Source organism: Dryobates pubescens, chromosome 6 (genome assembly GCF_014839835.1).
Source record: "Dryobates pubescens isolate bDryPub1 chromosome 6, bDryPub1.pri, whole genome shotgun sequence".
NCBI classification, from domain to species: domain Eukaryota; kingdom Metazoa; phylum Chordata; class Aves; order Piciformes; family Picidae; genus Dryobates; species Dryobates pubescens.
Window position 1 is genome coordinate 28,182,257 of NC_071617.1, and position 21,927 is coordinate 28,204,183.

General features: G+C 44.4%; 1 protein-coding gene across 1 annotated transcript in view; it reads right to left on the minus strand.

The window, feature by feature from the left end:
• FRMD1 (FERM domain containing 1) overlaps positions 1–21,927 on the minus strand; it is a 33,231-nt gene continuing 11,304 nt past the window's right edge. Inside the window, exons 3-13 of the mRNA XM_009906324.2 lie at positions 17,205–17,284; positions 13,907–13,983; positions 11,987–12,173; positions 9,359–9,514; positions 7,166–7,231; positions 6,884–6,952; positions 6,528–6,702; positions 4,492–4,818; positions 4,228–4,356; positions 3,441–3,520; positions 1–816 (exon numbers count right to left, since the gene is read on the minus strand). Coding sequence (XP_009904626.2) covers positions 529–816; positions 3,441–3,520; positions 4,228–4,356; positions 4,492–4,818; positions 6,528–6,702; positions 6,884–6,952; positions 7,166–7,231; positions 9,359–9,514; positions 11,987–12,173; positions 13,907–13,983; positions 17,205–17,284 — 1,634 coding nt within the window. The 3' untranslated portion in view covers positions 1–528. The remainder of the gene's footprint in view (positions 817–3,440; positions 3,521–4,227; positions 4,357–4,491; positions 4,819–6,527; positions 6,703–6,883; positions 6,953–7,165; positions 7,232–9,358; positions 9,515–11,986; positions 12,174–13,906; positions 13,984–17,204; positions 17,285–21,927) is intronic.

Consider the following 21,927-nt stretch of genomic DNA (forward strand, 5'->3'; position numbering starts at 1 on the left):
CTGGTAGAGGAGGTCTTGCTCCCACTAAAGGAAACAGGCAACTTGTGTTCATTGCAACAGTGATGGGCTAGATGTTTCCATACCCAGCCCTCCAAATGTGCTCAGAGTACACCACGTACACTAGCACTAACATAAATGGACCACAAAAGAAAGGTAGGAAGATAAATCAACATAAGGCTTTAAATCTTTCTGATAAATCCATTTCGACATAGTGTTTGCTTTACTAGCTCAGCATTACTTTTGGTCCTCTGTTTTTTTGGTTTTTATGTTGGTTGTGCCACTGCTAATGGTGCAGGCCACCTCCATCTTCTGTTCAGACAGACACTTCAAATGCCAATCTTAAGTGCAACACTCCAGTTGATTTGCCCTGTAGAGAGGTCTGCAGAAGTGATGTCACTTACGGATTGTGAAGCTGAATGACAAAGCTGCTCACAATCTCCTGCAAGAACCAGTGTGACATCATGTGTGTTAATGAGGTATATATTTCCATGATGAGCCACTTCCTGGTATGGAAGAGTTCCAAACTCATTACACCACAAACTCTTCTGGGAGCTGGTCCTCTCCCAGAAGATCCAAGGAGAGGCAGTTCATAGATCTCTTCCCATAAAGGGCAGACTTGGTTTTGCAGTCCGCTGTGGAATAAATGCAGCCATAGACAGACAGCTTATCCTCCAGGCTGCAGCCAAAAGTGTAGCTGTGGGAGGTGTCTGAAGACAGCGTGGCACTTAGTGGTGGGTGTCGGTGCTTGTAAAGGCGGATGTCATCCAAGCTCTGGCTGTGCTGGTCTGTGCAGCTCCTGCTTTTGGGTGACCTGACCTGCCAATTCAGTAAGACACACACAAATAAAAACAACAAACTGAGACAGCTCAAGGATATTGGCTATGTGCACTACAAGTTTTACAGAACTGTTCTTCCACTCCTTCAAAACAGCCCCAACGAACCTTCTGAAAGGCATTGGCTTAATGAGGAAGTTTCACATGCATTAAGCTGCTCTCCCACATTGAGCCAGATCCTGATCTGACTGTACCACGTCATCAGTGTCCAGTAAAAGGGACAAACCACTGGATAGGCATTGACACCTGAATGACATGTTGCTTCCTCACAGATCCCTGCAGTCATCCTCAAAAGGACAAAGCACATGGAATGAAAAATGATTCCAGCTGCTGAGCACATTAAGTTACTGAAAGTCTAATGATGGAAAGGAAGGTTCAGAATGCAACTATGCAAACTAATGGGTTACAGCATCCAAAATTCACTGCATGCCACATAGTTTCATCTACATAACATTGTTTAGCAGTGAAGAAAACTGGAGCAACGAACTGCAAGTTATTCCCAGAGGCAGTGTCTACAGGCTGTAGTGACCTCACCTCTGTAGAGGAATTCAAGGCATTTCCAACTTCCCCACCTGTTTTTCTTTTCTTGCTCTGCCTCTTCATAATCAGCTTTTAAATACTAATATTAATACTGCTTTTAAACCAACACTGCAACACAGAAAACTTCCAGTATCACTTCTTTCACCTCCACAGCATGAGAACTAAAAACTACCCTGGTTCAGCTGCACTCCCAGAAACAGGCACACACTGTATGGTCCAGTCAATGCTAAGGAAACCAAGAGAAGTTGCATGGTTTTGTAAGGAGGGTGTTGTATTTTGTTTTTAAAAGATGCATTAAATATATTGGATGCATAGAAGTGGCAGCCAGGTCTTTGCAATTACTTAGACAGTCCTGTGTTGATCAGAAACATTCTTATAAGACAGATGCCTCATGATCCGTTAATAGCCCGCGTTGGTAAAAGCATTAACGTTAAAGACATGAAGAGAGATGCCCACTCCCTGACTTGCTCTCTTAAGTCATGCCACTCAAACTCAGGAGTAAGTTCAGTATTATTGCAGTGCACATTCTTCAGCTTTGGGAAAAATAAAGATTTTATTTAATCAATCTCCTATAGCACTTTAGAGACCACTTCGATGACAATGGATGGTTTTTTTGACTGGGTCCAGGAAGAAGCATAAAATAAAAAACCAAACCAACCAACCAGCAGTTCTAAGAACTGATTGAAGACCTTGTTTAGAAAAGTTCATGGAGTAGAGGGGAAAATGAACAGGTTTTAAAACACTTTTAGCAGATAAGGGTAATTTGGATTCAGAGGAAAAAAAACAAATGTGGAGAATTGTGGGACGCCAATGGCGTCCTGGCCTGTATTGGGAATGGTGTGGCCAGCAGGAGCAGGGAGGTCATTGTGCCCCTGTACTCTGCATTGGTTAGGCCACACCTTGAGTACTGTGTCCAGTTCTGGGCCCCTCAGTTTAAGAAGGACATCGAGACACTTGAACGTGTCCAGAGAAGGGCAACAAGGCTGGTGAGAGGCCTTGAGCACAAGCCCTATGAGGAGAGGCTGAGGGAGCTGGGATTGTTTAGCCTGGAGAAGAGAAGGATCAGAGGCGACCTCATTGCCCTCTACAACTACCTGAAAGGTGGTTGTAGACAGGAGGGGGTTGGTCTCTTCTCCCAGGCAACCAGCACCAGAACAAGGGGACACAGTCTCAAGTTGTGCCAGGGGAGGTTTAGACTCGAGGTGAGGAAAAAGTTCTTCACTGAGCGAGTCATTCGTCATTGGAATGGGCTGCCCAGGGAGGTGGTGGAGTCGCCGTCCCTGGAGATGTTCAAGGGGAGATTGGACGTGGCACTTGCTGACATGATCTAGTTGTGAGGTCTGTTGGAACAGGTTGGACTTGATGATCCTTGGGGTCTCTTCCAACCTTAGTTACTGTGATACTGTGATTTTAAATAACCTTAAAAACCAACCCTCCCCCCCGAAAACAAAACCCCACACATTTCTACTACAGTGTGTACAGCTGTACTTTGAAAAGAAATATTGTTTGGCTTTAAAAGGCATTTTAATGCACTTTTTTCAAGCACAACTTATGACATGATATTTAGACTTTAGCACACACATAGTACCATCACATAAACTGACACCAGTTAGAGCTGGAGCATTTGGGTTTGCTCTGATGTAAGCTCCTTCTGGCTTCAGGAGCAGGAAGATGGACTCATTTACAACCCACATCCAGACGGCATGGTCTTGGTTCTATAATGCAGGGAAAATTTGCAAGTGTTTTACATTCCATTTCCCATCTGGAAGCCTAAGGCAGATGATAGCTGGCTTGCACAATTTCCCTACTGGTTGCTCCACATCTCTGTGTATGATACTGGGCCCCTCTCCACAGTATTCTGGACCAAAATGCAGCTTTCATCCTATTCCTGATAGCAGCAGCTGGCCAACAGATGCAGCTGCTGGCCAAGAGATGATTTGGTTACCCTATTTAAAAATCAGTCACATCCAGACCAACCAAGTTCACCTGATGTACAGCTGTCTCCATTACACTAGACCTTGGTACAGTGTGCACACACCAACCCTCCTGCTGAGCACCCTCTCTTACCTGGTGAAGGGATTCCACACTTTGACCTCTCATTTTTATTAGGGTGACTTGTACCACAGGCAGCAATTCCTTATTTATAGCTGCAAAAGAGAAGGAAGGAAGTAAAAAAGTATTGCAAAGGTTTGAGGTTTTGTGGGCTGTGGAGAAGGGAAGTTGTTCTCATAGGCCACATTCAAGCAGTACCATCCTATTAATATACATCAGTAAGCACTCCCATTGCTCTGGGAGTTTTGCTCACAAGTATTTCCCTTTGGCCCACGAAAGACTGATACTTAAAAACTCTCAAGAAGAAAGCTTCTCACCAACTTGTCCTATATTCACCTATCTTGCTTTGCTATGAAGGCTGTATGTCTCAGGCCCAGACACCTCCTGCATGACCCCATTGTCTATCATTTCCTGTACCATAAGCCACAAAACTAACTGTTCATTCCTGTGACTAGCCCATTAATCTGTGGTTGAGCCCAATGGCGGTTTTGTGGTATGCAAGATTTTAAAGCAAGTTCCTTCACTACAAAAGGTTTACTTTGGGTATCTTTTTGTCATTAACTGAGTATAAACTTGGCAAATTTGGGGAAGGGAGACCTTGAGGAGCACAGAAGAGAGCAGCACTGTACAATATAGTGTGCTGGCCTTTAACCTCTAGATGAGCTGACCTTACATCCTGTTGCAGTAGGGCGGAACACTGGCAGCTGTTTGGAAGAAGGTACAGCTTTCTTAGATCTCTCAGATTATGCCTGTTGCTAGAGCCTAAAGAAAAGTACTCAGCAGCAGCAGAAAGCCATCTCACCTTGGCAGCTAGCAGCATCTAGAGGAAGAGATTCAACAGATTCTCCCACAGTGGCCTCCTCTAACTGGTCTCCCTCTAAGGGCTCATCTACAGGCACCTCCTCTGGCTCATCTACTGCCAGCTCAAGCTCTAGGAGGAAGAGAGCAGCAGAAGGGTTAGCATTACACTTCTGCTCCAAGACACTTTGTTATATTACACCTCATTCTCCTACAGGAGAAGGCAAGAACAGGCTTATAAATCGCTCCACATTTCCAAAGTCTTTACCATCATCCTGAGAGTCATCTTCAGCCCGCCCTTTGCTGCCGCTGTCAATGCCAGAGCTACCGTAGCTGATGGTTGAACTGCAGGATTTCTCTTTCCTGTGCACCCTGTCAATGATGAAGGGCTCATCCACTGACATTTCCACCGACACCCGGTGCCTGGAGTCAGCCTCGATGCCTGATGTGTGAGAGCTGCTGTGACTCCCCGTGGACTGGCGTGAGAGACGATTATCCCTCCGGCTGCTCCCGCTGCTGCGTGAGTTCTTGTCACAGGGGTCCAGGTCCATATCTAGAGTGTCACTGATATAGGACTCTCGGTAGCGCTTTTTCTCTGAGGAAAAAATGAGAGAAACCAGTGGGAACTTTAACCAAGACCAAAGGAAGGGCAGCAAAAACAATCAGTAAGTTCTGGGACTGGTACAGCCCAACAGTTAAGAAACAAACTGCAGTTACCGAACAAACTCAGAAACAGTTTTGTATTTTGTGGGCACTGGGATGCCTAGCTGGTTGTGAAAGAATTAGTCTGTCATACTGGCAGTAACTCCAGCACCTCCTGAATTGGAACAGGTAAGCAGAGGCAGTTACAATACAGAAAACAGTAACTTCCAGAATGAAGGAAAGGTCACCAATAAAAATAATTACTTAGCTAACCTATGTCCTTAAAAACAGACTGCATTGATTGTTTCTTGAAAGAATCCCCAATGTGTGGAGACAGTTAAGAACAGGATCATGGCTGCCATTTATTAATCATTTATTATTTCTCCAATGGCTTGTATCAGTTACCTAACGGGATGTGTGTCAAGAAATTCACAAGACACTAGTAGACATGTAAGGCCCTTTAGATCACCTAGGGCCTTTTGCCCACATCTACCTGATTAGTGAGTTTTTCTACAGGTGACTGGTATGTGCCACTGGTTGCATCCACACAGCTCAATGCCAGTTCTAGAACCCTACTGAAGGGAAATAAGCAAGCTAGATGGGACCAAGGCTACCTTTCCCTGTATTATGATACTATAAGGTCTCTTCCAACCTGGTCTATTCTGTTCTATTCTATCAGCTATCACCACTTCAGAGATGGATGTAAGAGCCTTAGAGTTGTTTGAGATGGGTGAAAAAACAGAAACAAGTTTCTTCCTGACTTCTTGCTGGAAGGAGTCAGCCTGTGTCCTCAGACAAGACGACCAGGTACTGCTGTCGGACTTCTACTGGCCAAGGCTTACAAACACCAAAGACGGCAGAAAAAATATGGATGGAGGATGCATGGAACAGCAGGCAGGAAAGAAGCACAGTGAAAAAAGCACTCAGAAGGCTAGAGGAAAGGAGACACAACCCTTTAGAAGAAGACCCATGCAACACATGAAAAACAGACACTGGGGAGAGGTAGCCAACAAGTTGTAGGAGACCCAGCTTGCAGAGCTGGAAAATGGAAACAAGCTAGATGAGAGTTGATGAAATGCCTGGAAGGATATCAGGGACTGCCAGAGTTCAAATCACTGTTCTCACAGAGAGGAGATCCCATCAGAAAAGACTACTTTGAAGAGTCCTGATCTTCAACTAGGCTGTTTCTGGCAACTCCTAGTTCTTAACTGTTGGACACTATACTAAACACTGTGCACTATTTAGTCTAAAGGGCACCAAAAAAACCTGAAACATAGGCTCATAACTTGTATGGATGCTTGAACACAAGATCTTATCCAAGCTGAAAGCTTTCCTTGTAAAACAAATTACTTCCCCTCAGAAGCACATGTCAAATGTGCACAAACTAGCAGCACAGAGGACCTTCTCTTACTTCAGAGAGATAGTCCCTGTCTACTGCTCTCACACATGCTTTCTGATCCCAGTCTCGCAATGTGGGAACAATCAATACTTCCCAGTAATGCATCTGAAACATAGTTAACACCTTCATTTCTCTCACGGGCTTCCTGATAAGGCACAAGTACCCTTCATTGAGGATGGAGATCAGCCACCATGAAGCAACAGTAGACCTTAAAATGCTATATGCTTCCTCTTACCAAAGTCACCTGCTCTTCCATCACATACCTTCAGCCTCCTCCAGTTTTTGGATTTGCTTCAGCACTGGCTGGATATTCAAAAACAGCCGGTGGCTGTTGCTGAGGAGCTGCAGCAAGTGCCGCGACCTGAAGGGGCAACCTGTGTAGTAAACTAGTTTCCGTGCAGAGGGCAAACCATCCGGCTGGATCTCAAATTTTTTCCCCTGCATAAAGAAGAGGCATCCCAATGAAATGTGCAAGAGCATGTTTCAGCTACCGGAGATAGCTGTGGTCTTGTGCATGAAAGGAAGAGGACTTGACATGGCAGTGTGGGCAGGCCAACAGCTTTGTGAGCTCCCAGGTTGGCAGCCCACTGTCAGGTAGCCTCTGTTCCATCATACTCACCAGAAATGCCAACTTCCCAATGTGTGACCAGGGAAAGTCATAGAGAAGCTGGCGAACGTGATTCACCTCCTGCAACACATCAAACCGGGAATGACATGGGGACTGGCAGGTACAGGGTGGAGTCTGAGATGTGCACAGGAATTTGCAAACAACCAAGAATGTGAGATATGCGGAGCCCAGTGCTCACTTGAAGGGGAGGCAGAGGAGTTGCAATGAGGGGGAGGACAGGGAAGCTGGGCAGAGTTAATGCTACACCAGAAGGCTTTAATAGCAGTCTGTTACCTGATAGATGTGCATTCCTCTCAGGGTCAGGCCCAGGATAACTGTTGGGCGATCCTCCTTCTTATCCTAAAAGAACAGAAGAGTCAAAGGTTAATCTACAAAGATCACACTCTTGTTCTGGCTCCTACTGACAGAGAGGTAGCAGGACTCCTCATCATACAGATGCCATTAGCTCATTGGGTTTTTATTGTGTTTGTAAAGTGCACCTTGCCTTGTTGACCCCTGAAATACCTACACCTAAAATCCCTTCATGCTTAGCAACTCAAGCATTTCACCAGCAATTGCCCTAGCTACCCTGGCCAGGGAATCCTGTAGCTTTCGTGATTTGAGGGCATGAACAATTACTGCTCTCAGAAGTACCTTGTACCATCTCGTACTGCCATGTGCTGTCTCTGCTGTCCCCACAAACATGCACCACTCTTGCTCTCCAGGTGACAGAAAGCACAAAACAGAAGGGCATCTGTCCCCTTCTTGTCACTGCATTGCTGTTCCCATTCAGGGACTTGCTGAAGCTTAGGTGCCCCATGGCCAGGAGGGAGCTAATCAACAGCCAGAGTTAGAGACTTTCCTTCTAATTTTTTATTTCAGTGTTGGCAACAGGTAGTTTTAAATGCATCCAGATGTGTTGAAGTAGTGTCTTCATGCTGTATATAAAAAAGACATACTATGTCTTTGATGATATACTCAGTGTCATGCAAGACATATTCTGTCTCTAATGAGATTCCTTTGCTTGAAAATCAAAAAGTATCAAACTTGTTCTTCCAGTGTCTCTTGGCATGGCAGAGTTAGCGAACTGAACACATACTATTCTTGCTGGGAGAAGCAGGATGAAGAAAATTTGGGGTCAAAATTTATGGGCCCACAGAGCTCAAACTTTACATTAAAAACTATCTTTCTTCATCTGGCTTGTCAAGATGCAAGCCTTATACCACCACATTACCTCACCCTTTACTCCTGGTACCATCCACCATCCAAGTCACTAAGAAATGTTTTCTGTTTCTTAAGATCAATCAGCTTTGTAAAGCAGCGTTGTTCTGGAGAAGAGATATAAGGCTTAGGGATGTGCTTTCTTTCAGAGTTCCCAACCTTAGTACTAGCCATGAGGCAGCTTTATGACATAAGTGGCCACTTCTGAAATCTCAGGGCAGCTAGTGTACTGACACCTTCATTTGGCACCTCTGTGCCTTGACCAAGACCTTTGTGATTCACATGTCACCTAGGAGGAAGTTATCTCATCATGAGATGAGGTAAACACATCATACAACAGGAACAAAAGCACATTGTGGATCAAACAACACATGGAGTTAGAAATACATAAAATGTAAATTCAAGTCAGACAAGAATTTGGATATTAAGAGCAATCAATTTCACAGCTCTGGTGCTTCTGGATATAAATTGTATCATGTCCTGCCAGCTACACTTCTTACAGCATTCAAATGTACTCAGTCCTCTTATGACTGCATCATTAACAGTATTAGAATCAAAGCAGAAAGGACAAAGGAGAAGGAGAAGCACCTACATTTTGCAAGGAACTGAAACTACGCCTGGACTACAGGCCAAATTGGAACTTATTTCCTCCAGTACATTTCTCCAGCAACTAGAACTGCTCAATCTGGTCAAAGGACACAGATGTTTCTCTGATAGAAGTCCCACCAAGCACAAACCACCAAGAAGTTTAATTATGACTCTGACAATGTGTTCCATTTGGAAAAAGGTCCAAGCCATTCCTAATTGCACAAGCAGTTTTCACCCACCTAAGTGGAACAGAAAACTTCATTTCTAGACCTAAACTCTTAGCATATGACAATGAAGTGCTTGAATAAGCAGTCTAAGACTCAGGGATAAGCAACAATCCAGGAACCTAAGGACTGACACACAGTTGGAAAAAACCCAGCCACTCCAAAAGGATTGGAGGAGAAGGGTAAGAAAGTAAAGACAACGCAGTGTCACCCTCAATTACTACATGGCATTTGTATGGAAGCTGGCTGCCCTCTTGTCACCATTTCAATGTACTGCAATCAAGGAGAGAAAAAACAAAAAGGCTTCTCAGATTTGTTTCTGTGGACAGGCTTCATTGGCTGAACCTCTTAGACCAGTTTGGCCTCTCTGAATCAGAGGCAATCACTCACAGAGTTAAAAAAAAGCATTAGTGCACCAAATTAAAGTTTAAAATAAGAAGCTCTTTGTTTAAACCTTCTGCAGCCTGTAGAAGTGGACTGGCACATCTTCCAGCAGGCAGGACTCCTTAATGAACTTCAGCACTGCTTCCTTAGCACTTAGCCCTTGCTGTTCTTGATGCATCTCTGGGGCATGTTTCAAGATGTAGTCACTCCCCCTCTTTGCAATTATCTAAACAAGGAAAACAAACAGGTCAGCAGCTCTTCAGCAACCCCCATGGGAGGCAGCCATAATCAAAAGCAGAGAGTGGGAATGGAGGAGGTTCGTATGGTCCCTCAAGATGTTAGTCCACATTCACCTCTACCTCCCTAGAGGATAAGCATTTAAAGCAACCCAGAGAATACCAGTGTCTCCAAACAGATCCTAGATGGAAAAATCTTAACAGACCAAGACTACAGGTCAGCTCTTTTCATTTTTAAGTACTGGAATCAATCTTTCTAAATCTCAGCATCTACAAATGCTTATAGGCAGATAACAAATACTGCTCTGCATGCCAACACAATCAACAGCAACATCTTCAAACACTGCAGAAATGCTAGGTGGTCCTTTTAAGACCATAAACTACACCATTAGCTTGATTTAGCATTTCCATCCTCAAAGGGGTGGATAACACTATCTCAAGGTACATTTTATCTGCTGGGAGTGGCTGGCAGGCACGTGGCTTTGCTAAGCAGTAGAAACACCCACACTGGGCCTTTTGCTCTTGTTCTGCAAATGCAGCAACCAGTTCCCATGCTTGTCCATGTTTCCACTCCATACAAAGCCAAAGGGCCAGTCTGGCATAGGTGGTGGCTGGGATGCCTCTTCTGCTCAGCCTCAGCTGCTGTAAGCAGCAGCTGAATTCACTTCACAAAATCCCCCACTACTGAGGGCATTTAAAACCAGGTTCCACCAGGTACCCGAGAAGATTCTACCAGGAACAACCTGCCATGGCTCAAAACAATGAGACCCCCTATCACATTCCAGTTCCTACTTCTGTTTTACATTATGACCATTGCTTACCCTGTTTGGAAACATCTCTGCCCCCCTCTACACATCTTGCCACATTAGTTGCCCTCCCACAAGGAAGGCTGGGCTCAGTGGAGGACATTTATGCCATCAGCAGTGCAGCATCAAGAAGACAAGCTGGCTCCACAGTTCAAAGCTGGGTTGATCACTGTGGGGCAGCACTGTCTTTCTACACTAGCACAGGGCTTGGGACAGCCCTCAGCCAAGTGATCTTAAGCACATGTTGGAGGAAGAGCTCACAAGAGCTCTCATTGGAGGAGGACATTACTCAGTTTCTCCCCATGAGACCCTGAGGGCAGGGAGAGAAGCGTCCCCATGCTTGCCAGATTTTGCTCTTTTAAATGATGTAATAAATCATCTACATATTTGTTTGAGGTTGTGGCTCAGCACAGGTGAGCCATGCTTTGCCTTGGCCTTTGTAACGCTTGCCTGAGGAGAAATGTTCTTTGATAAGACTTTTAACTAATCCAGAAACAGCATGCTTGAGACACCTTTTCCAGCCCTTTGTTAATGACCTCCTGCCAGGTGCCCCATAGCAAGGAATGGCATGGGATGAAGGCCACATCTGGAAGAAAGCTGAATTTCTGCACAAGACAGGCAGGCTGGAACTCATGCATAAAGGAGACTACTAGCTTTGCATCCCCAGTGCAATCTGTTACTGCTCTGAATCTTCTCCCCAAAGTAGGGGACAGTGGCATCTTTCATGGAAGATGCAATTTGTCTAGAGACAAGCAGTCAGCTACCAGAGGCACATGAGTTTTTTGACAGCTATCCTAAGGTATGAACTGGGCTAACATCTGCTGTCACAGCAGAGAAAGGGGCTCCAGAACTAAATCAGGTTTCAGAGGAGGGTCTGTCCACATCCCATGGAACATGGACAGAAATCATGAGATGTTACAGTGATGCATCTGTATCAAAGCTAGCTAGCTTCCCTTTCTATTTTTACAGGCACTAAACTGTTCATCAATGATTTTTTTGACAATTCATCACAAGAGATCTCTCTGTAGGTAACCAGGTCAGAGAGTCTTAGCTAATTTGCCCTCATTTGAGAGCTAAACCAAATCTTGTCTAAGATGTTTGTAAGTCATGAAGGACATAAACCCATGTACCAACAAACATCAAAACCCATTTCCAAGCCCTTCTTTTTTCCCTTACTGAAATTGGTCCAGAGGCAGAGCACAACAGTACTACCTCCTATCCATCCCAGAGCTAAGCATTACAGAGATAAGAACAGTGGGCAGTGGACTTTGGCTTTGCAGCCCTGGAGTTTTCTGTAGAGCTTAGGCTGTGCAGGTCTTCCTTATGCACCACTGCAAACAATCCTTTAAGCCACGGAAGAATTAAACTAACACAGCTGCACTGTTGAGTTACTTTGACATCACATTCCCGCATCAAAGAAGGTTACACACATATACAACCCACTTTAATGATGAGTGAGCCCAGGAGGAATGGGCACCTACATCCATTGGAAAGAAAGGGGCTGTCTCCTCAGGGAAATTCAAAGTGATGCTCTACAACTCTGCCTGACCACTGCAGTGGGAGTTGAGGAAATTGCATGGCTGCAGTTAGTTAGTACCTGGACATAACTCCTACTGTTTGTGCAATCTGTTGACAGTAAGATCCCCCAAAACTTACCCATTGTGGGAAATAAGCCTGAGGTTCAAAGTATTTGCCAGCATGGACCTTCTCTCTGTAGTTGCCCAAGTCTGCCTGCAAGCTGTAGGCAGCCAGCAAGAAGTAGATCTCTTCTTTGTGGTTGCACCGAGACATAAGTACTTGCTCTTTGAGATGGCAGTAATAGAGCTGTCGTGCCACCTTATCACTGCAAGACACAAAAGGCAAATTTACTTGAAGAAGACAGTTCAGGCCCTCAAACACATATCCCTTCTGAGAGAAGGGATTAAACTGTGACATCCCTGATGTACACCAATGCCACCCAGATAACAGTTACATGCATGAAGGGAGCATCAAGCCAAGATGAGATCTTCTCCCACTAAGTGTTGTACAAACATGGAAAATGGTAGCTTCTATCTCAAGAAGCATGCGATCTAACAAGTTAAGGCAGAAGGTAGATGAAAGAAAAATCATGTCACACCTGTTTTGGAGACTGACTACATCAAGCACTTCTGTTTCTGTGGAAAGCCTGTAGCAGTCAGCAGAGTCAACTCCCTTAAATCCCAGTCCTGTTTCTTGCATACCTGTCCTCCTTTCCCCTTTAAACCTGGCACTGCTTTTTCATTTCACCTTGCCCAAGGCTCAAGGTACTTTTCAACAGCTAATTCCCTTCAAGGTAGATCAAAAGACACAGGAGCCCTGGGCTTGTTTTAGTCTTCTTCCTCAAGCTGCTAAACAGGGATAGTCTGATAAGGCATAACTATTGCACAGCATTAAAACCCCACACACTCCTGCTGTAAGAACTCACAGGAAGCAGGTTGCTCACATGTATGTACAGATGAAGCGCGGGGTACCACAGTCTGCTTGTAAAAGTATATGCATACAGTTTGAAGGGGCCATGTAACTACCTCTTCATGGCTCCATAAACCTCCCCAGTTAAGTTACTAGTACAAGAGAAAGTTGCTTGTGGTGCTAAGGCATCAGGAGTAGGAGAATGATATGCTGTCTCCTTTAGTACCTAAAAGCAAAACTAAATAAAAAATACTTAACACCCAAAAAGACTCCAGAAGAAAAATTCCTCTGTACTCAGAATGAAAGACTTGGGAGAGAATATACATAAATAAACAACTAAACAAAAAACAACAAGGAAACCCCCTAAAGACCTCCAAAAACCCCAAACCAAACAAACCCCACAAACCACCAAAACACCTGGACCAACATCCACCAAGCTTTATTCGAGATAAGAACTAATGCCAAAAATCTGGCAAAGATTTTAATCCACCCAAGTGATCCCAGTTCTTGCTTTGCCCTGGGGTCACAATCATACCTGAAGTGCTATGCAAATTAACTCTGTCAGTTGCTCATATTTAACTACCTCATCTTTTGTTCTGCATGGTGGGTGAGGGTTGTGGTGTTTTGAGTGCAGCCAATATTTTATGTGAATGGACTACCAATGCAAAACTGTAACTTGTGAAAGTAAATTCTTTCATCCATATACAAAAGCCTATTTCCAGGAGCAGACTGCACAGAGCACTGCTCAGATGCAAAAAAAAACCCCAACCAACCCAAAACATCCTGGAGTGTGCGTGTGCTATTTCAGTACATTCATCTGATGCTTTTCGTACGACCCAAAGATGCAAGCAGAAGAGCGCTGATTCTATTTTGACACTGTTGTCACTCAACCTGCTCTCTAAACACAGATGGAAAAGCAGTCACAATCTCCTTAAGGGTAAGGAGTATGATTCAGGGAAAACATTCATGGTGTGGGGTGAGGAAGTCTGTCAAGGTCTTACAAAAATTAAAAAGAAAAAAGGATTTTTCAAGCTTATTTCTGTGAGCTCACAGAGATGAGGTTAACAAAGAAACATTGTTTTTCTTGCCTTTTAAGAACACAGTGAATAATTCAAAAGACAGTAGCTACCACAGAAGGGAACAACTTACTTTATTACTCTTCCATTTTCTACATAGTATTGTACTCTGAAGAACGCAACAAAAGGAGGGCTGAATTTCTCTGTTCCCTAGAGCAGAGAAAGAAGATGAGTTAAATAACGTTCAGCATCCAAAAATCCTGTTACACTGTCTGGTAACCTTCTCTTCTCCCAAGCCTGCTTCCCATACCGCTTTTCATTTTCTACTCTTAGCTCTTGGCAAGTTTTAGGGAAGATCTCACTGTCCTGAAGGCTTGTAACAATGACTCATCATAGCATATTTAGGCTGAATGGCAAAACATCCTAGGGAAGGGAGAAGATTTGGAATGAGGGGGATGAGCAGATATAAAAAAGAGTCCCAGTGTAGCCTGGGGATGCTCAGCCTGGCCCAGAGTTACCTAGCTCAGCACCTGGCAACACCACAGAAGCATTGTGCTGAATGCAGCAAGTTTAACACAGCGACATTCAGCCTGCCTCAAGCATCGGGCCGAGCAGCAGGCTAGCATGCTCTGCTGGCAGGGCAGCATCATTTCCAGGGCACACCTAGGAGTAACCAGCTCTCTCTGCACTGGCACCACATCCCTCTGCAGGGATACACACTCTGTGCTGCTGTGTTCAGCATTTACTGCCCGAGGCTGAGGCACACCAGCCTGATATTAACTCCTCGCCTTTTGTTTGGCAGGACTAATATTTAGTTATTCACCCCTTCCTGCAGCCACAGACCAAAAGCAGGCATTGATGTCTGCTTCACACCAAAGAGGTCTGTTAAAAGGAAGCCATCAGGAGTTCTGTTGTTTTAACTATAGCCTACTTTTCAGACTTATGGGCTTGTTTAAACAGGAGAAAGGGGGGAATAAAAGAAGTAAAAAGCAATGCTTTATTTTACTAACTCATTCTCTCATCATTCCTACTTTGCCACTTGCTTCTTTAAGGTTCATACAGGCAACTTTGCCCACACAAGAAGTTCCAGGACTTTGCTGGTCAGACCCAAGTTATGGGTACATGGCTGTACATATCTGATACAGACAGCAACTTCTTGATCATCAAATAAATAGTTACATTTTCTTCCTGGAACTTGTTCACAGTCACCCTATTTTATCAGCTGGACTAGACTTTCAATCTGAAACCTTTTCACAGGAATTAAATCCCTGTCTGCTATCCCAGTCTGACAGTCTAACTCCTTTCAGGCTTCATTCAGCGCTTTACAATCGAACTCACACCAGATGTTTGACACTTACCCCAACTTAAAAAAGGGTTACAAGAATCCAGACTCAATGCAATCACAAAGCATACCCCATCCTGAGGTGACCAGAAACACCTGCCTCAGGAGGTCCTCACTGGATGGGCAAACAGCACTACACACAACTGGCAGGTCTCTTTGAAGTAACCCTCACTTGTTTGGGAGAAGCAGTGAGAGCTAAGAGGGACTTCCAAACCTCACCTTCTCTAAGCAGCAAAAATAGCAAGCAATTGCCTACTATGCAAAGGAAACTCTTACAAACGGTGGCAAAATTCATAATCACAGAATGTTTGGGGTTAGAAGGGAGCTCAAAAGATCATCTAGTCCATCCCCCCCACCAGAGCAGGATCACCTAGAGTAGATCACACAGGAATGCATCCAGGCAGGTCTTGAATATCTCCAGAGAAGGAGACTTCACAACCCCCCTGAGCAGCCTGGTCCAGTGTTCCATCTCCCTCACAGTGAAAACATTTTTCCTCATGTTTCCAAGGAACTTCCTATGCCTCAACTTCTACTCAGTGACCCTTGTCCTGTCACTGGGCATCACCAAGAAGAGGCTGGCTCCTTTCTCTTGGCACTCACCCTTTACATATTTATAAACATTAATGAGGTCACCCCTCAGCCTCCTCTTCTCCAAGCTAAAGAGCCCCAGCTCCCTCAGTCTCTCCTCATAAGGAAGATGTTCCATTCCTCTGCACTGGACTCTCTCAAGGACAGTTCCCTGTCCTTCTTGAACTGAGGAGCCCAGAACTGGACACAATATTCCAGATGCAGCCTCACCAGGGCAGAGTAGAAGGGGAAGAGAACCTCTCTTGACCTACTAAAGACACTCCTAGTTCACCCCAGAATGGCATTGGCCTTCTTGGCCACAAGAGCACATTGATGGCTCATGGTCAATCTTCCATCCACTAGGACCCCCAGGTCCTTTTCCCTTTCACTGCTGTCCAACAGGTCAGTAATACCCAACCTATACTGATCCATGGGCTTGTTCTTTCCCAGGTGAAAGACTCTACACTTGCCCTTGTTGAATTTCATTACATTTCTCCCTGCCTAACTCTCCAGCCTGTCCAAGTTTTGCTGAATGACAGCACAACCCTCTGGTGTGTCAGCCACTCCACCCAGTCATCACCAAACTTGGTGCACTCTGTGCCCTCAACCAGGTCATTGATGAATATATTGACTAGAACTGGTCCTAGTACTGACCCTTGAGGGACTCCACTAGATACAGGCCTCCAACTAGACTCTGTCCCATTGACCTGAACTCTTTGACTTCTTTCCTTCAATCAGTTCACAATCTGTCCCACTACCTGATCATCCAGACCACACTGCCTCAGTTTAGCTCCAAGGATGCTGTGGAAGACGGTGTCAGATGCATTACTGAAATCAAGATTAACCACATCCACTGCTCTACCATCATCTATCCACCTGTTATGTCCTCATACAAGGCTACCAGGTTGGTCAAACATAACACACTAATTAATCTGAATGTAATTGCATACTACGCTTTATTCTCGACTGCCGCTCCTCTAATAATGACACACACAAACAGGCATTATGTGGCCTGAATAGCCAGCACCAAACCATTACATAAGCTTGTCTTTACTTCATGCTTTTCTGTCCCTTGACAGGGCTGGCTAGCAATAGAACGCTAAGGGTCCTCTCTTTCCACTGTCCTTTTGCACTGTCCTAGAAGAGTCACAGCTCCAGCCCTCTCCCTCATACTGGGTTCACATCACAAAGGCCACTTTATACTGTTCTTCTTAAGAATAGCAGTGAGATCTCCAGACTGTTCACAGGCTCAGCTAAGCTCAAAAGCAAGATTGACCAACTAACCTTTTCCACTTCTGCAGCAGCTAAGCAGCAACCACATGTAACTACTGCTCAGGTAAAGTTGTGCAAGGGGCTGATTAGGTCTTTTAATTAGTTGTACAGCCATGTGCAAGTCACTGTATCTTGCTACCTGATGGCATTCTGCCAACCATCTTCAAGAAATGTTGTATGACCTTAGTTTAATTTATCTGTGTAGTCCAATACCAAAGCACTAGCCTCCAAAATTTAACATCTGTCTTACTTTTGTGGTCTCTTTCTTCCATTCCTTTGAAAAGTATTTGCTGAGCTTCTGCTCCAGGTCTATAAAAACATATTCATTATCTGAAAAAGAGGGAAAAGCATTTAAAGAATTAGAAATTCTTGTTCATTAAATATTCAGATGACTTCCAAGCAATACACTTTAAAACAAAGCTGACCTTGGAACAGACAGGGCACTGAGTCTCTTAATTGGGCATGCCGCTCTAGACAGTATGGAGGGAAAGTCACTTATGCCTTGATCCAAGAGATGCTGAGCTAAAGTTTCCCAACACCTTTGCCAGAAATGCAGAATTCTTGCTTTATGAGCAAGAAGCCACTTACAGAAGGGAAATGATATCTTACCAAGCTAATTATACTGCCAGCTTAGCCGATTCAGTTTTTTTTATTAACAAATAAGTTCTACCCAAACTTCTCCTCTGCCATCACATGGCAGCATGGTCCAATGTGGCATAAGCAACTGGCCAGTCAGGTTTCGTCCTCTATATGAGAAAGGGAAGAAGGACCAAATCCACACGCCCTCCTCAGAAGGTCTGGCATCTCCTGCTCACACCCAACTTCTTTCTTTCACACAGCAAAAAGATGAATGAAAGGAAATCTGACCTGCCTCAAAGGATCAAGACTTCTCTCCACCCAGGTGAAGGTGAACAAGAGACAGCCTGAACAGCTCATCATCTTTAAAGAGCTTTGTGCTGCTTTGAAAGGCAATGTTTTGTAACACTGCTTAACAATTACCAAATAACTCAGCCAGTGAAAGATTCTTCCATGAGTCCTCTCAAGTCTCTTGGAAAAAAACAGACCTGATGAGAGTTTAAGGCTTCAGCAGCAATGCCAGCTGAGCTGATTCACCTGACCAGTCCCTCTACTCACAGGTCTTACCCAGGAAAGTGTTTTGACAGATGACATAAGTGTCAAGTTGAAGAGCTTGTTTCTTAGACATGAAAAGAACAGGGGAAAAAAAGGAGAGTGGGAAAACAGAAGCAATTTTTTTCTGATGGAGATTTACAACCAAGTGAGAGCCTGTGCTCGTGTCTGTACAGCATAGAAGGACTGACAGAGGCCAGACTCACAACAGGTATTCAAGACCTACCTCAGAGCCATCTTCCCAGAGCATTCCAGCTCCTTACAGGAGCAGATAATACTTCCTTTGCAATCTTTTAAAACACAAGCAAGCAAACCAATCCCCTAACACCAGCTCCTTCTTCAAGTGAGAGAAACCACACCTGGTGCTATCCAGAACTGGTCCACGCACCACACTAACAGAAAGCCTTGTGTAAAATGCCATGAACACTGAACACAATCAAAGAGAACAATCCCATAAAAAGTCCTGTTTCCATCTCTATAGTCTTTCCTGCATTGTACTGATTACAGCTGTAATTTTAACATAATTACACTTCTATTGATTGCATTGTTTGACATGTCACATACACACACAATGCAGCATTTAACAGTACTGCTGAAACTGCTGTACAGGAGTCCTGAAAATTCTAGTGGTGGGAATTCAAGTGCTGTAGCACACATGGTGATATAGAAGTTGTTTTGCCATTTTGACTGAAGGAACAGGTTTTAGCACCACCGATACTGCATCCTGTACCTGCCTCTTCGCTTATGCCAGTTTGATAGGGTGGCTGAGGGGTAATGGTGGCCCCAACTCTTGCTTCTCCAAGTCCACTGAGATCAGCTAACACTGCCTTGTAAAGACTGACAGAAGTCCTAGTCAGCAAGAGAGATGGGTTTGGTCCATCTCTTGGACTTGTCTCTGGCCCTTGTCAGCTGCCAAGCTGATAAGCATCTCTCTGTAAAGCTTTTTTTAAAAGGTAAATAAAAGCTCATTTAGGAAGCAATTGCACAATAAGTGACAGGAGTGGGATAATATGAGCACAGCACCCTGTCCCTCCCTAAGCTTCAGCAGCCCCACTGTTGTCACTCCACAATGGGCTCCTACAGCTGGACTGGGACTGCTCCTGATGGCACAGCAGTGTTGGGTAAATCCTATACTGGTTCTGCCAGCACGGCAGTATTTAGCTGCTATCTTTTAAAGAGGGCAGGGACTCTACATGGCTGTAATGTCCTGTGGGAAGAGTTTTCCCTTCATGCTCAGGAATGATCCACTGCTCAGAGGCCTCCAAGGGAAACAGACAGCTTATCCCTCAGCCATGAGGTAAAAATGACAACAGCAAGTGTGGCAATATACCCTGGCCATCCCATCACAAACAGATACTGCAACCCAAAGTGGAAAATCACAACAGAGCCACTCTACTGTCATAAAGTCATTGGCTACCTACACCCCACAGCCCCCATACACCTTTTGTGTTCAATAGGTTAGAAAGATGACCCTAGGAGGGCCCAGATATCAAGTCTGAGGGCTCCAGGTCATGATCATGCCTCTAACCCCTCAGAATAAGCCAGGCTGGAGGAGGACAGACACCCTGATGTATCAGCTCTCCCTGGGGTTCTCACTCCTCCCCAGCCCAGCATACTCCCCTTCCTCCCTCCTGTGCAAGAATGCAGTGTTGCATTCTTGCCTTAATGAAGTTAATATTGCTGGAATGTCAACCTGCAGTGTAAGCTTCCATCTACAAAAACTCAAAAGTAGTATCTCACTCCCCAGCCCTGTGTGGGTTGCTTTGGTGGCTTTTTTTGGGTTTGGTTTGTTGGTTGTTTTCAGGGTGGTTGTTTGGGTTTTTTGGGGGTGTGTGTTTTTGGGTTTTTGGGTGTGTGTTTGGTTGGTTTTCCCCCCTTAAACTGGATTAGTGGCAAAAACTAAAGGTATTTCACCAGGTGCTAAAGATGTGTCTGTTTTGAAAATTAGTATCTATTACAGATATGAGGGCACCAAAGTGCAGCACCTCAGGGCAGTTTTGTAAAGGACAGTACAGAAATGCACAGACAGCCACCTTTCCAGGGAAGAATGTCTCCAATCTATAGATTCAAACAGAGCTGGATACTCAGCAGGTACAAACTGTCCTTGCTTCTCTGGCCTCACAAGAGGTGCTAAGTACATGAATGCAAATGTGCATCCTTCCCACATACAGCTACTGACAATGTGTTTGTAAATCTTACCTCAACACTGTCACTGAGCTTAAAAATCTATTGTACCAGCTTCTCTTAAAAGGTTACCGCATGTATGTGCGTACAGATACTACACCTAGCACAACACACCAATGCACTGCACTCCTAAGAAATGCAACTAGACAGTCAGGTACCTTGCAGTAGCACACTTTACACATTTCTCCCAATTTCAGCTTTCAAGAGCCCTCAAATGAAATGGGAAGTTTATGCTGTAAAAATCTCGCTTCAAAGTAAACAGTCATCTGAAATGCAAACATTCAGCCAGGTCTCTAGTCAGAAAAAAGTGACACAGTTCCAGTGACTGATGTTGATTTACAATAGGCTTTATTTACAGTGCAGGGAAAACGTGAATAGAAAATTATACCTGTAATACAGGATCAAACCAATTCTGAGTCATTGTTACTCTAAAAGCCATTATTTAGCACTAACCAGTGCCTCCTCATTTTTTTCAAGAGATCCCTGCAGAAAAGCTCAGCAATAGTAATAACCTATTCTCCTCCTGTGCACATTTTGGGTTAGGAGCACCGAGAAATTCCACAGAAGTAAGTCCTGTCCTACCAAGAGGCAGAGTTCAGGTCTTGTTTGCAGCCAGGAATGCTCCCTTACCTCCTTTAGTCAATTGGATATTTAGCGTATTTTAACATTGCAACCATTTAGACAGTCCAGAAAATTAGTGCAAAGCCAAACTTCCACGTAACAAGCATTTTCTGCCTTAAGAGGAGGAGAAAAAAATTGTCCTTGGCTAGAGTGCTTAATTTCTCCCAGATACCCCAAGATGTTGCTCATGGCAACACCACTATTTCCCTAGACAGGCAACAGGAAAGAGAGCAAGAGTAAAACAGAGGGATGCTGGGGCCAGGGGAGAGAAAACACTTCAAAAACAAACAAGCAAAATCCACAAACCCCCAATACTTACAATTATCTCAGAACACATACTGTAGATCTCACATAACCTGTTTAGCTGGTGGCCTGAGAACATGAATATCCACATGGCTTCTGTACCCACCACCTCTGCATGAAATCTCAATGCTCCTGGTGTTACCTTTCATTACAACAGAAAGAAACCTTGCCCACTTTTCAGTGCCTGGTTGATGAGATTAACAAGAGATCTAGAAGAACTTGATTCAGGATAACCTCATGTTTTTAGCATTATCTGGGAAGCACATGTGTTCCAAAAGAAGAAGGGAAGAACAACAGAGGCTGAGAATGAAGCAAGGGAGGTCCTGCCTGAGCTGCCTTTATCTGGAATGGACAGAAGATCTATGGAGGGAAGAGTGAAAGAAGGCAGTATCAAGAAGCCCAAGTTAGCACAACTGTAGGAAGTCTGAAGACTGAGATAAAGGCTCAGTCATTCCTAATGATGGGTAGGTATTGCAGAAATTTTATACTGGCATCTTACAGCCAGAAGAAGGCATGCCCAGGAACAGCCCTTTGGACCTTTGGCAGTGTCACAGGTAATTCTTCCACACAAGAAGAGCTGCAGAACCATTTCCAGCACTGCTCATTCAGGAACAAACTCACTCCTTGCAATCCTCAGGCAGGAGAGCATTTGGCTACATGGTGTTGTGATGATGAAAGAGAAACAAGGTGCAGGGGAAAAAAAGCTGTTCTAGCAATAGACTAGGTCAAAGTACTTC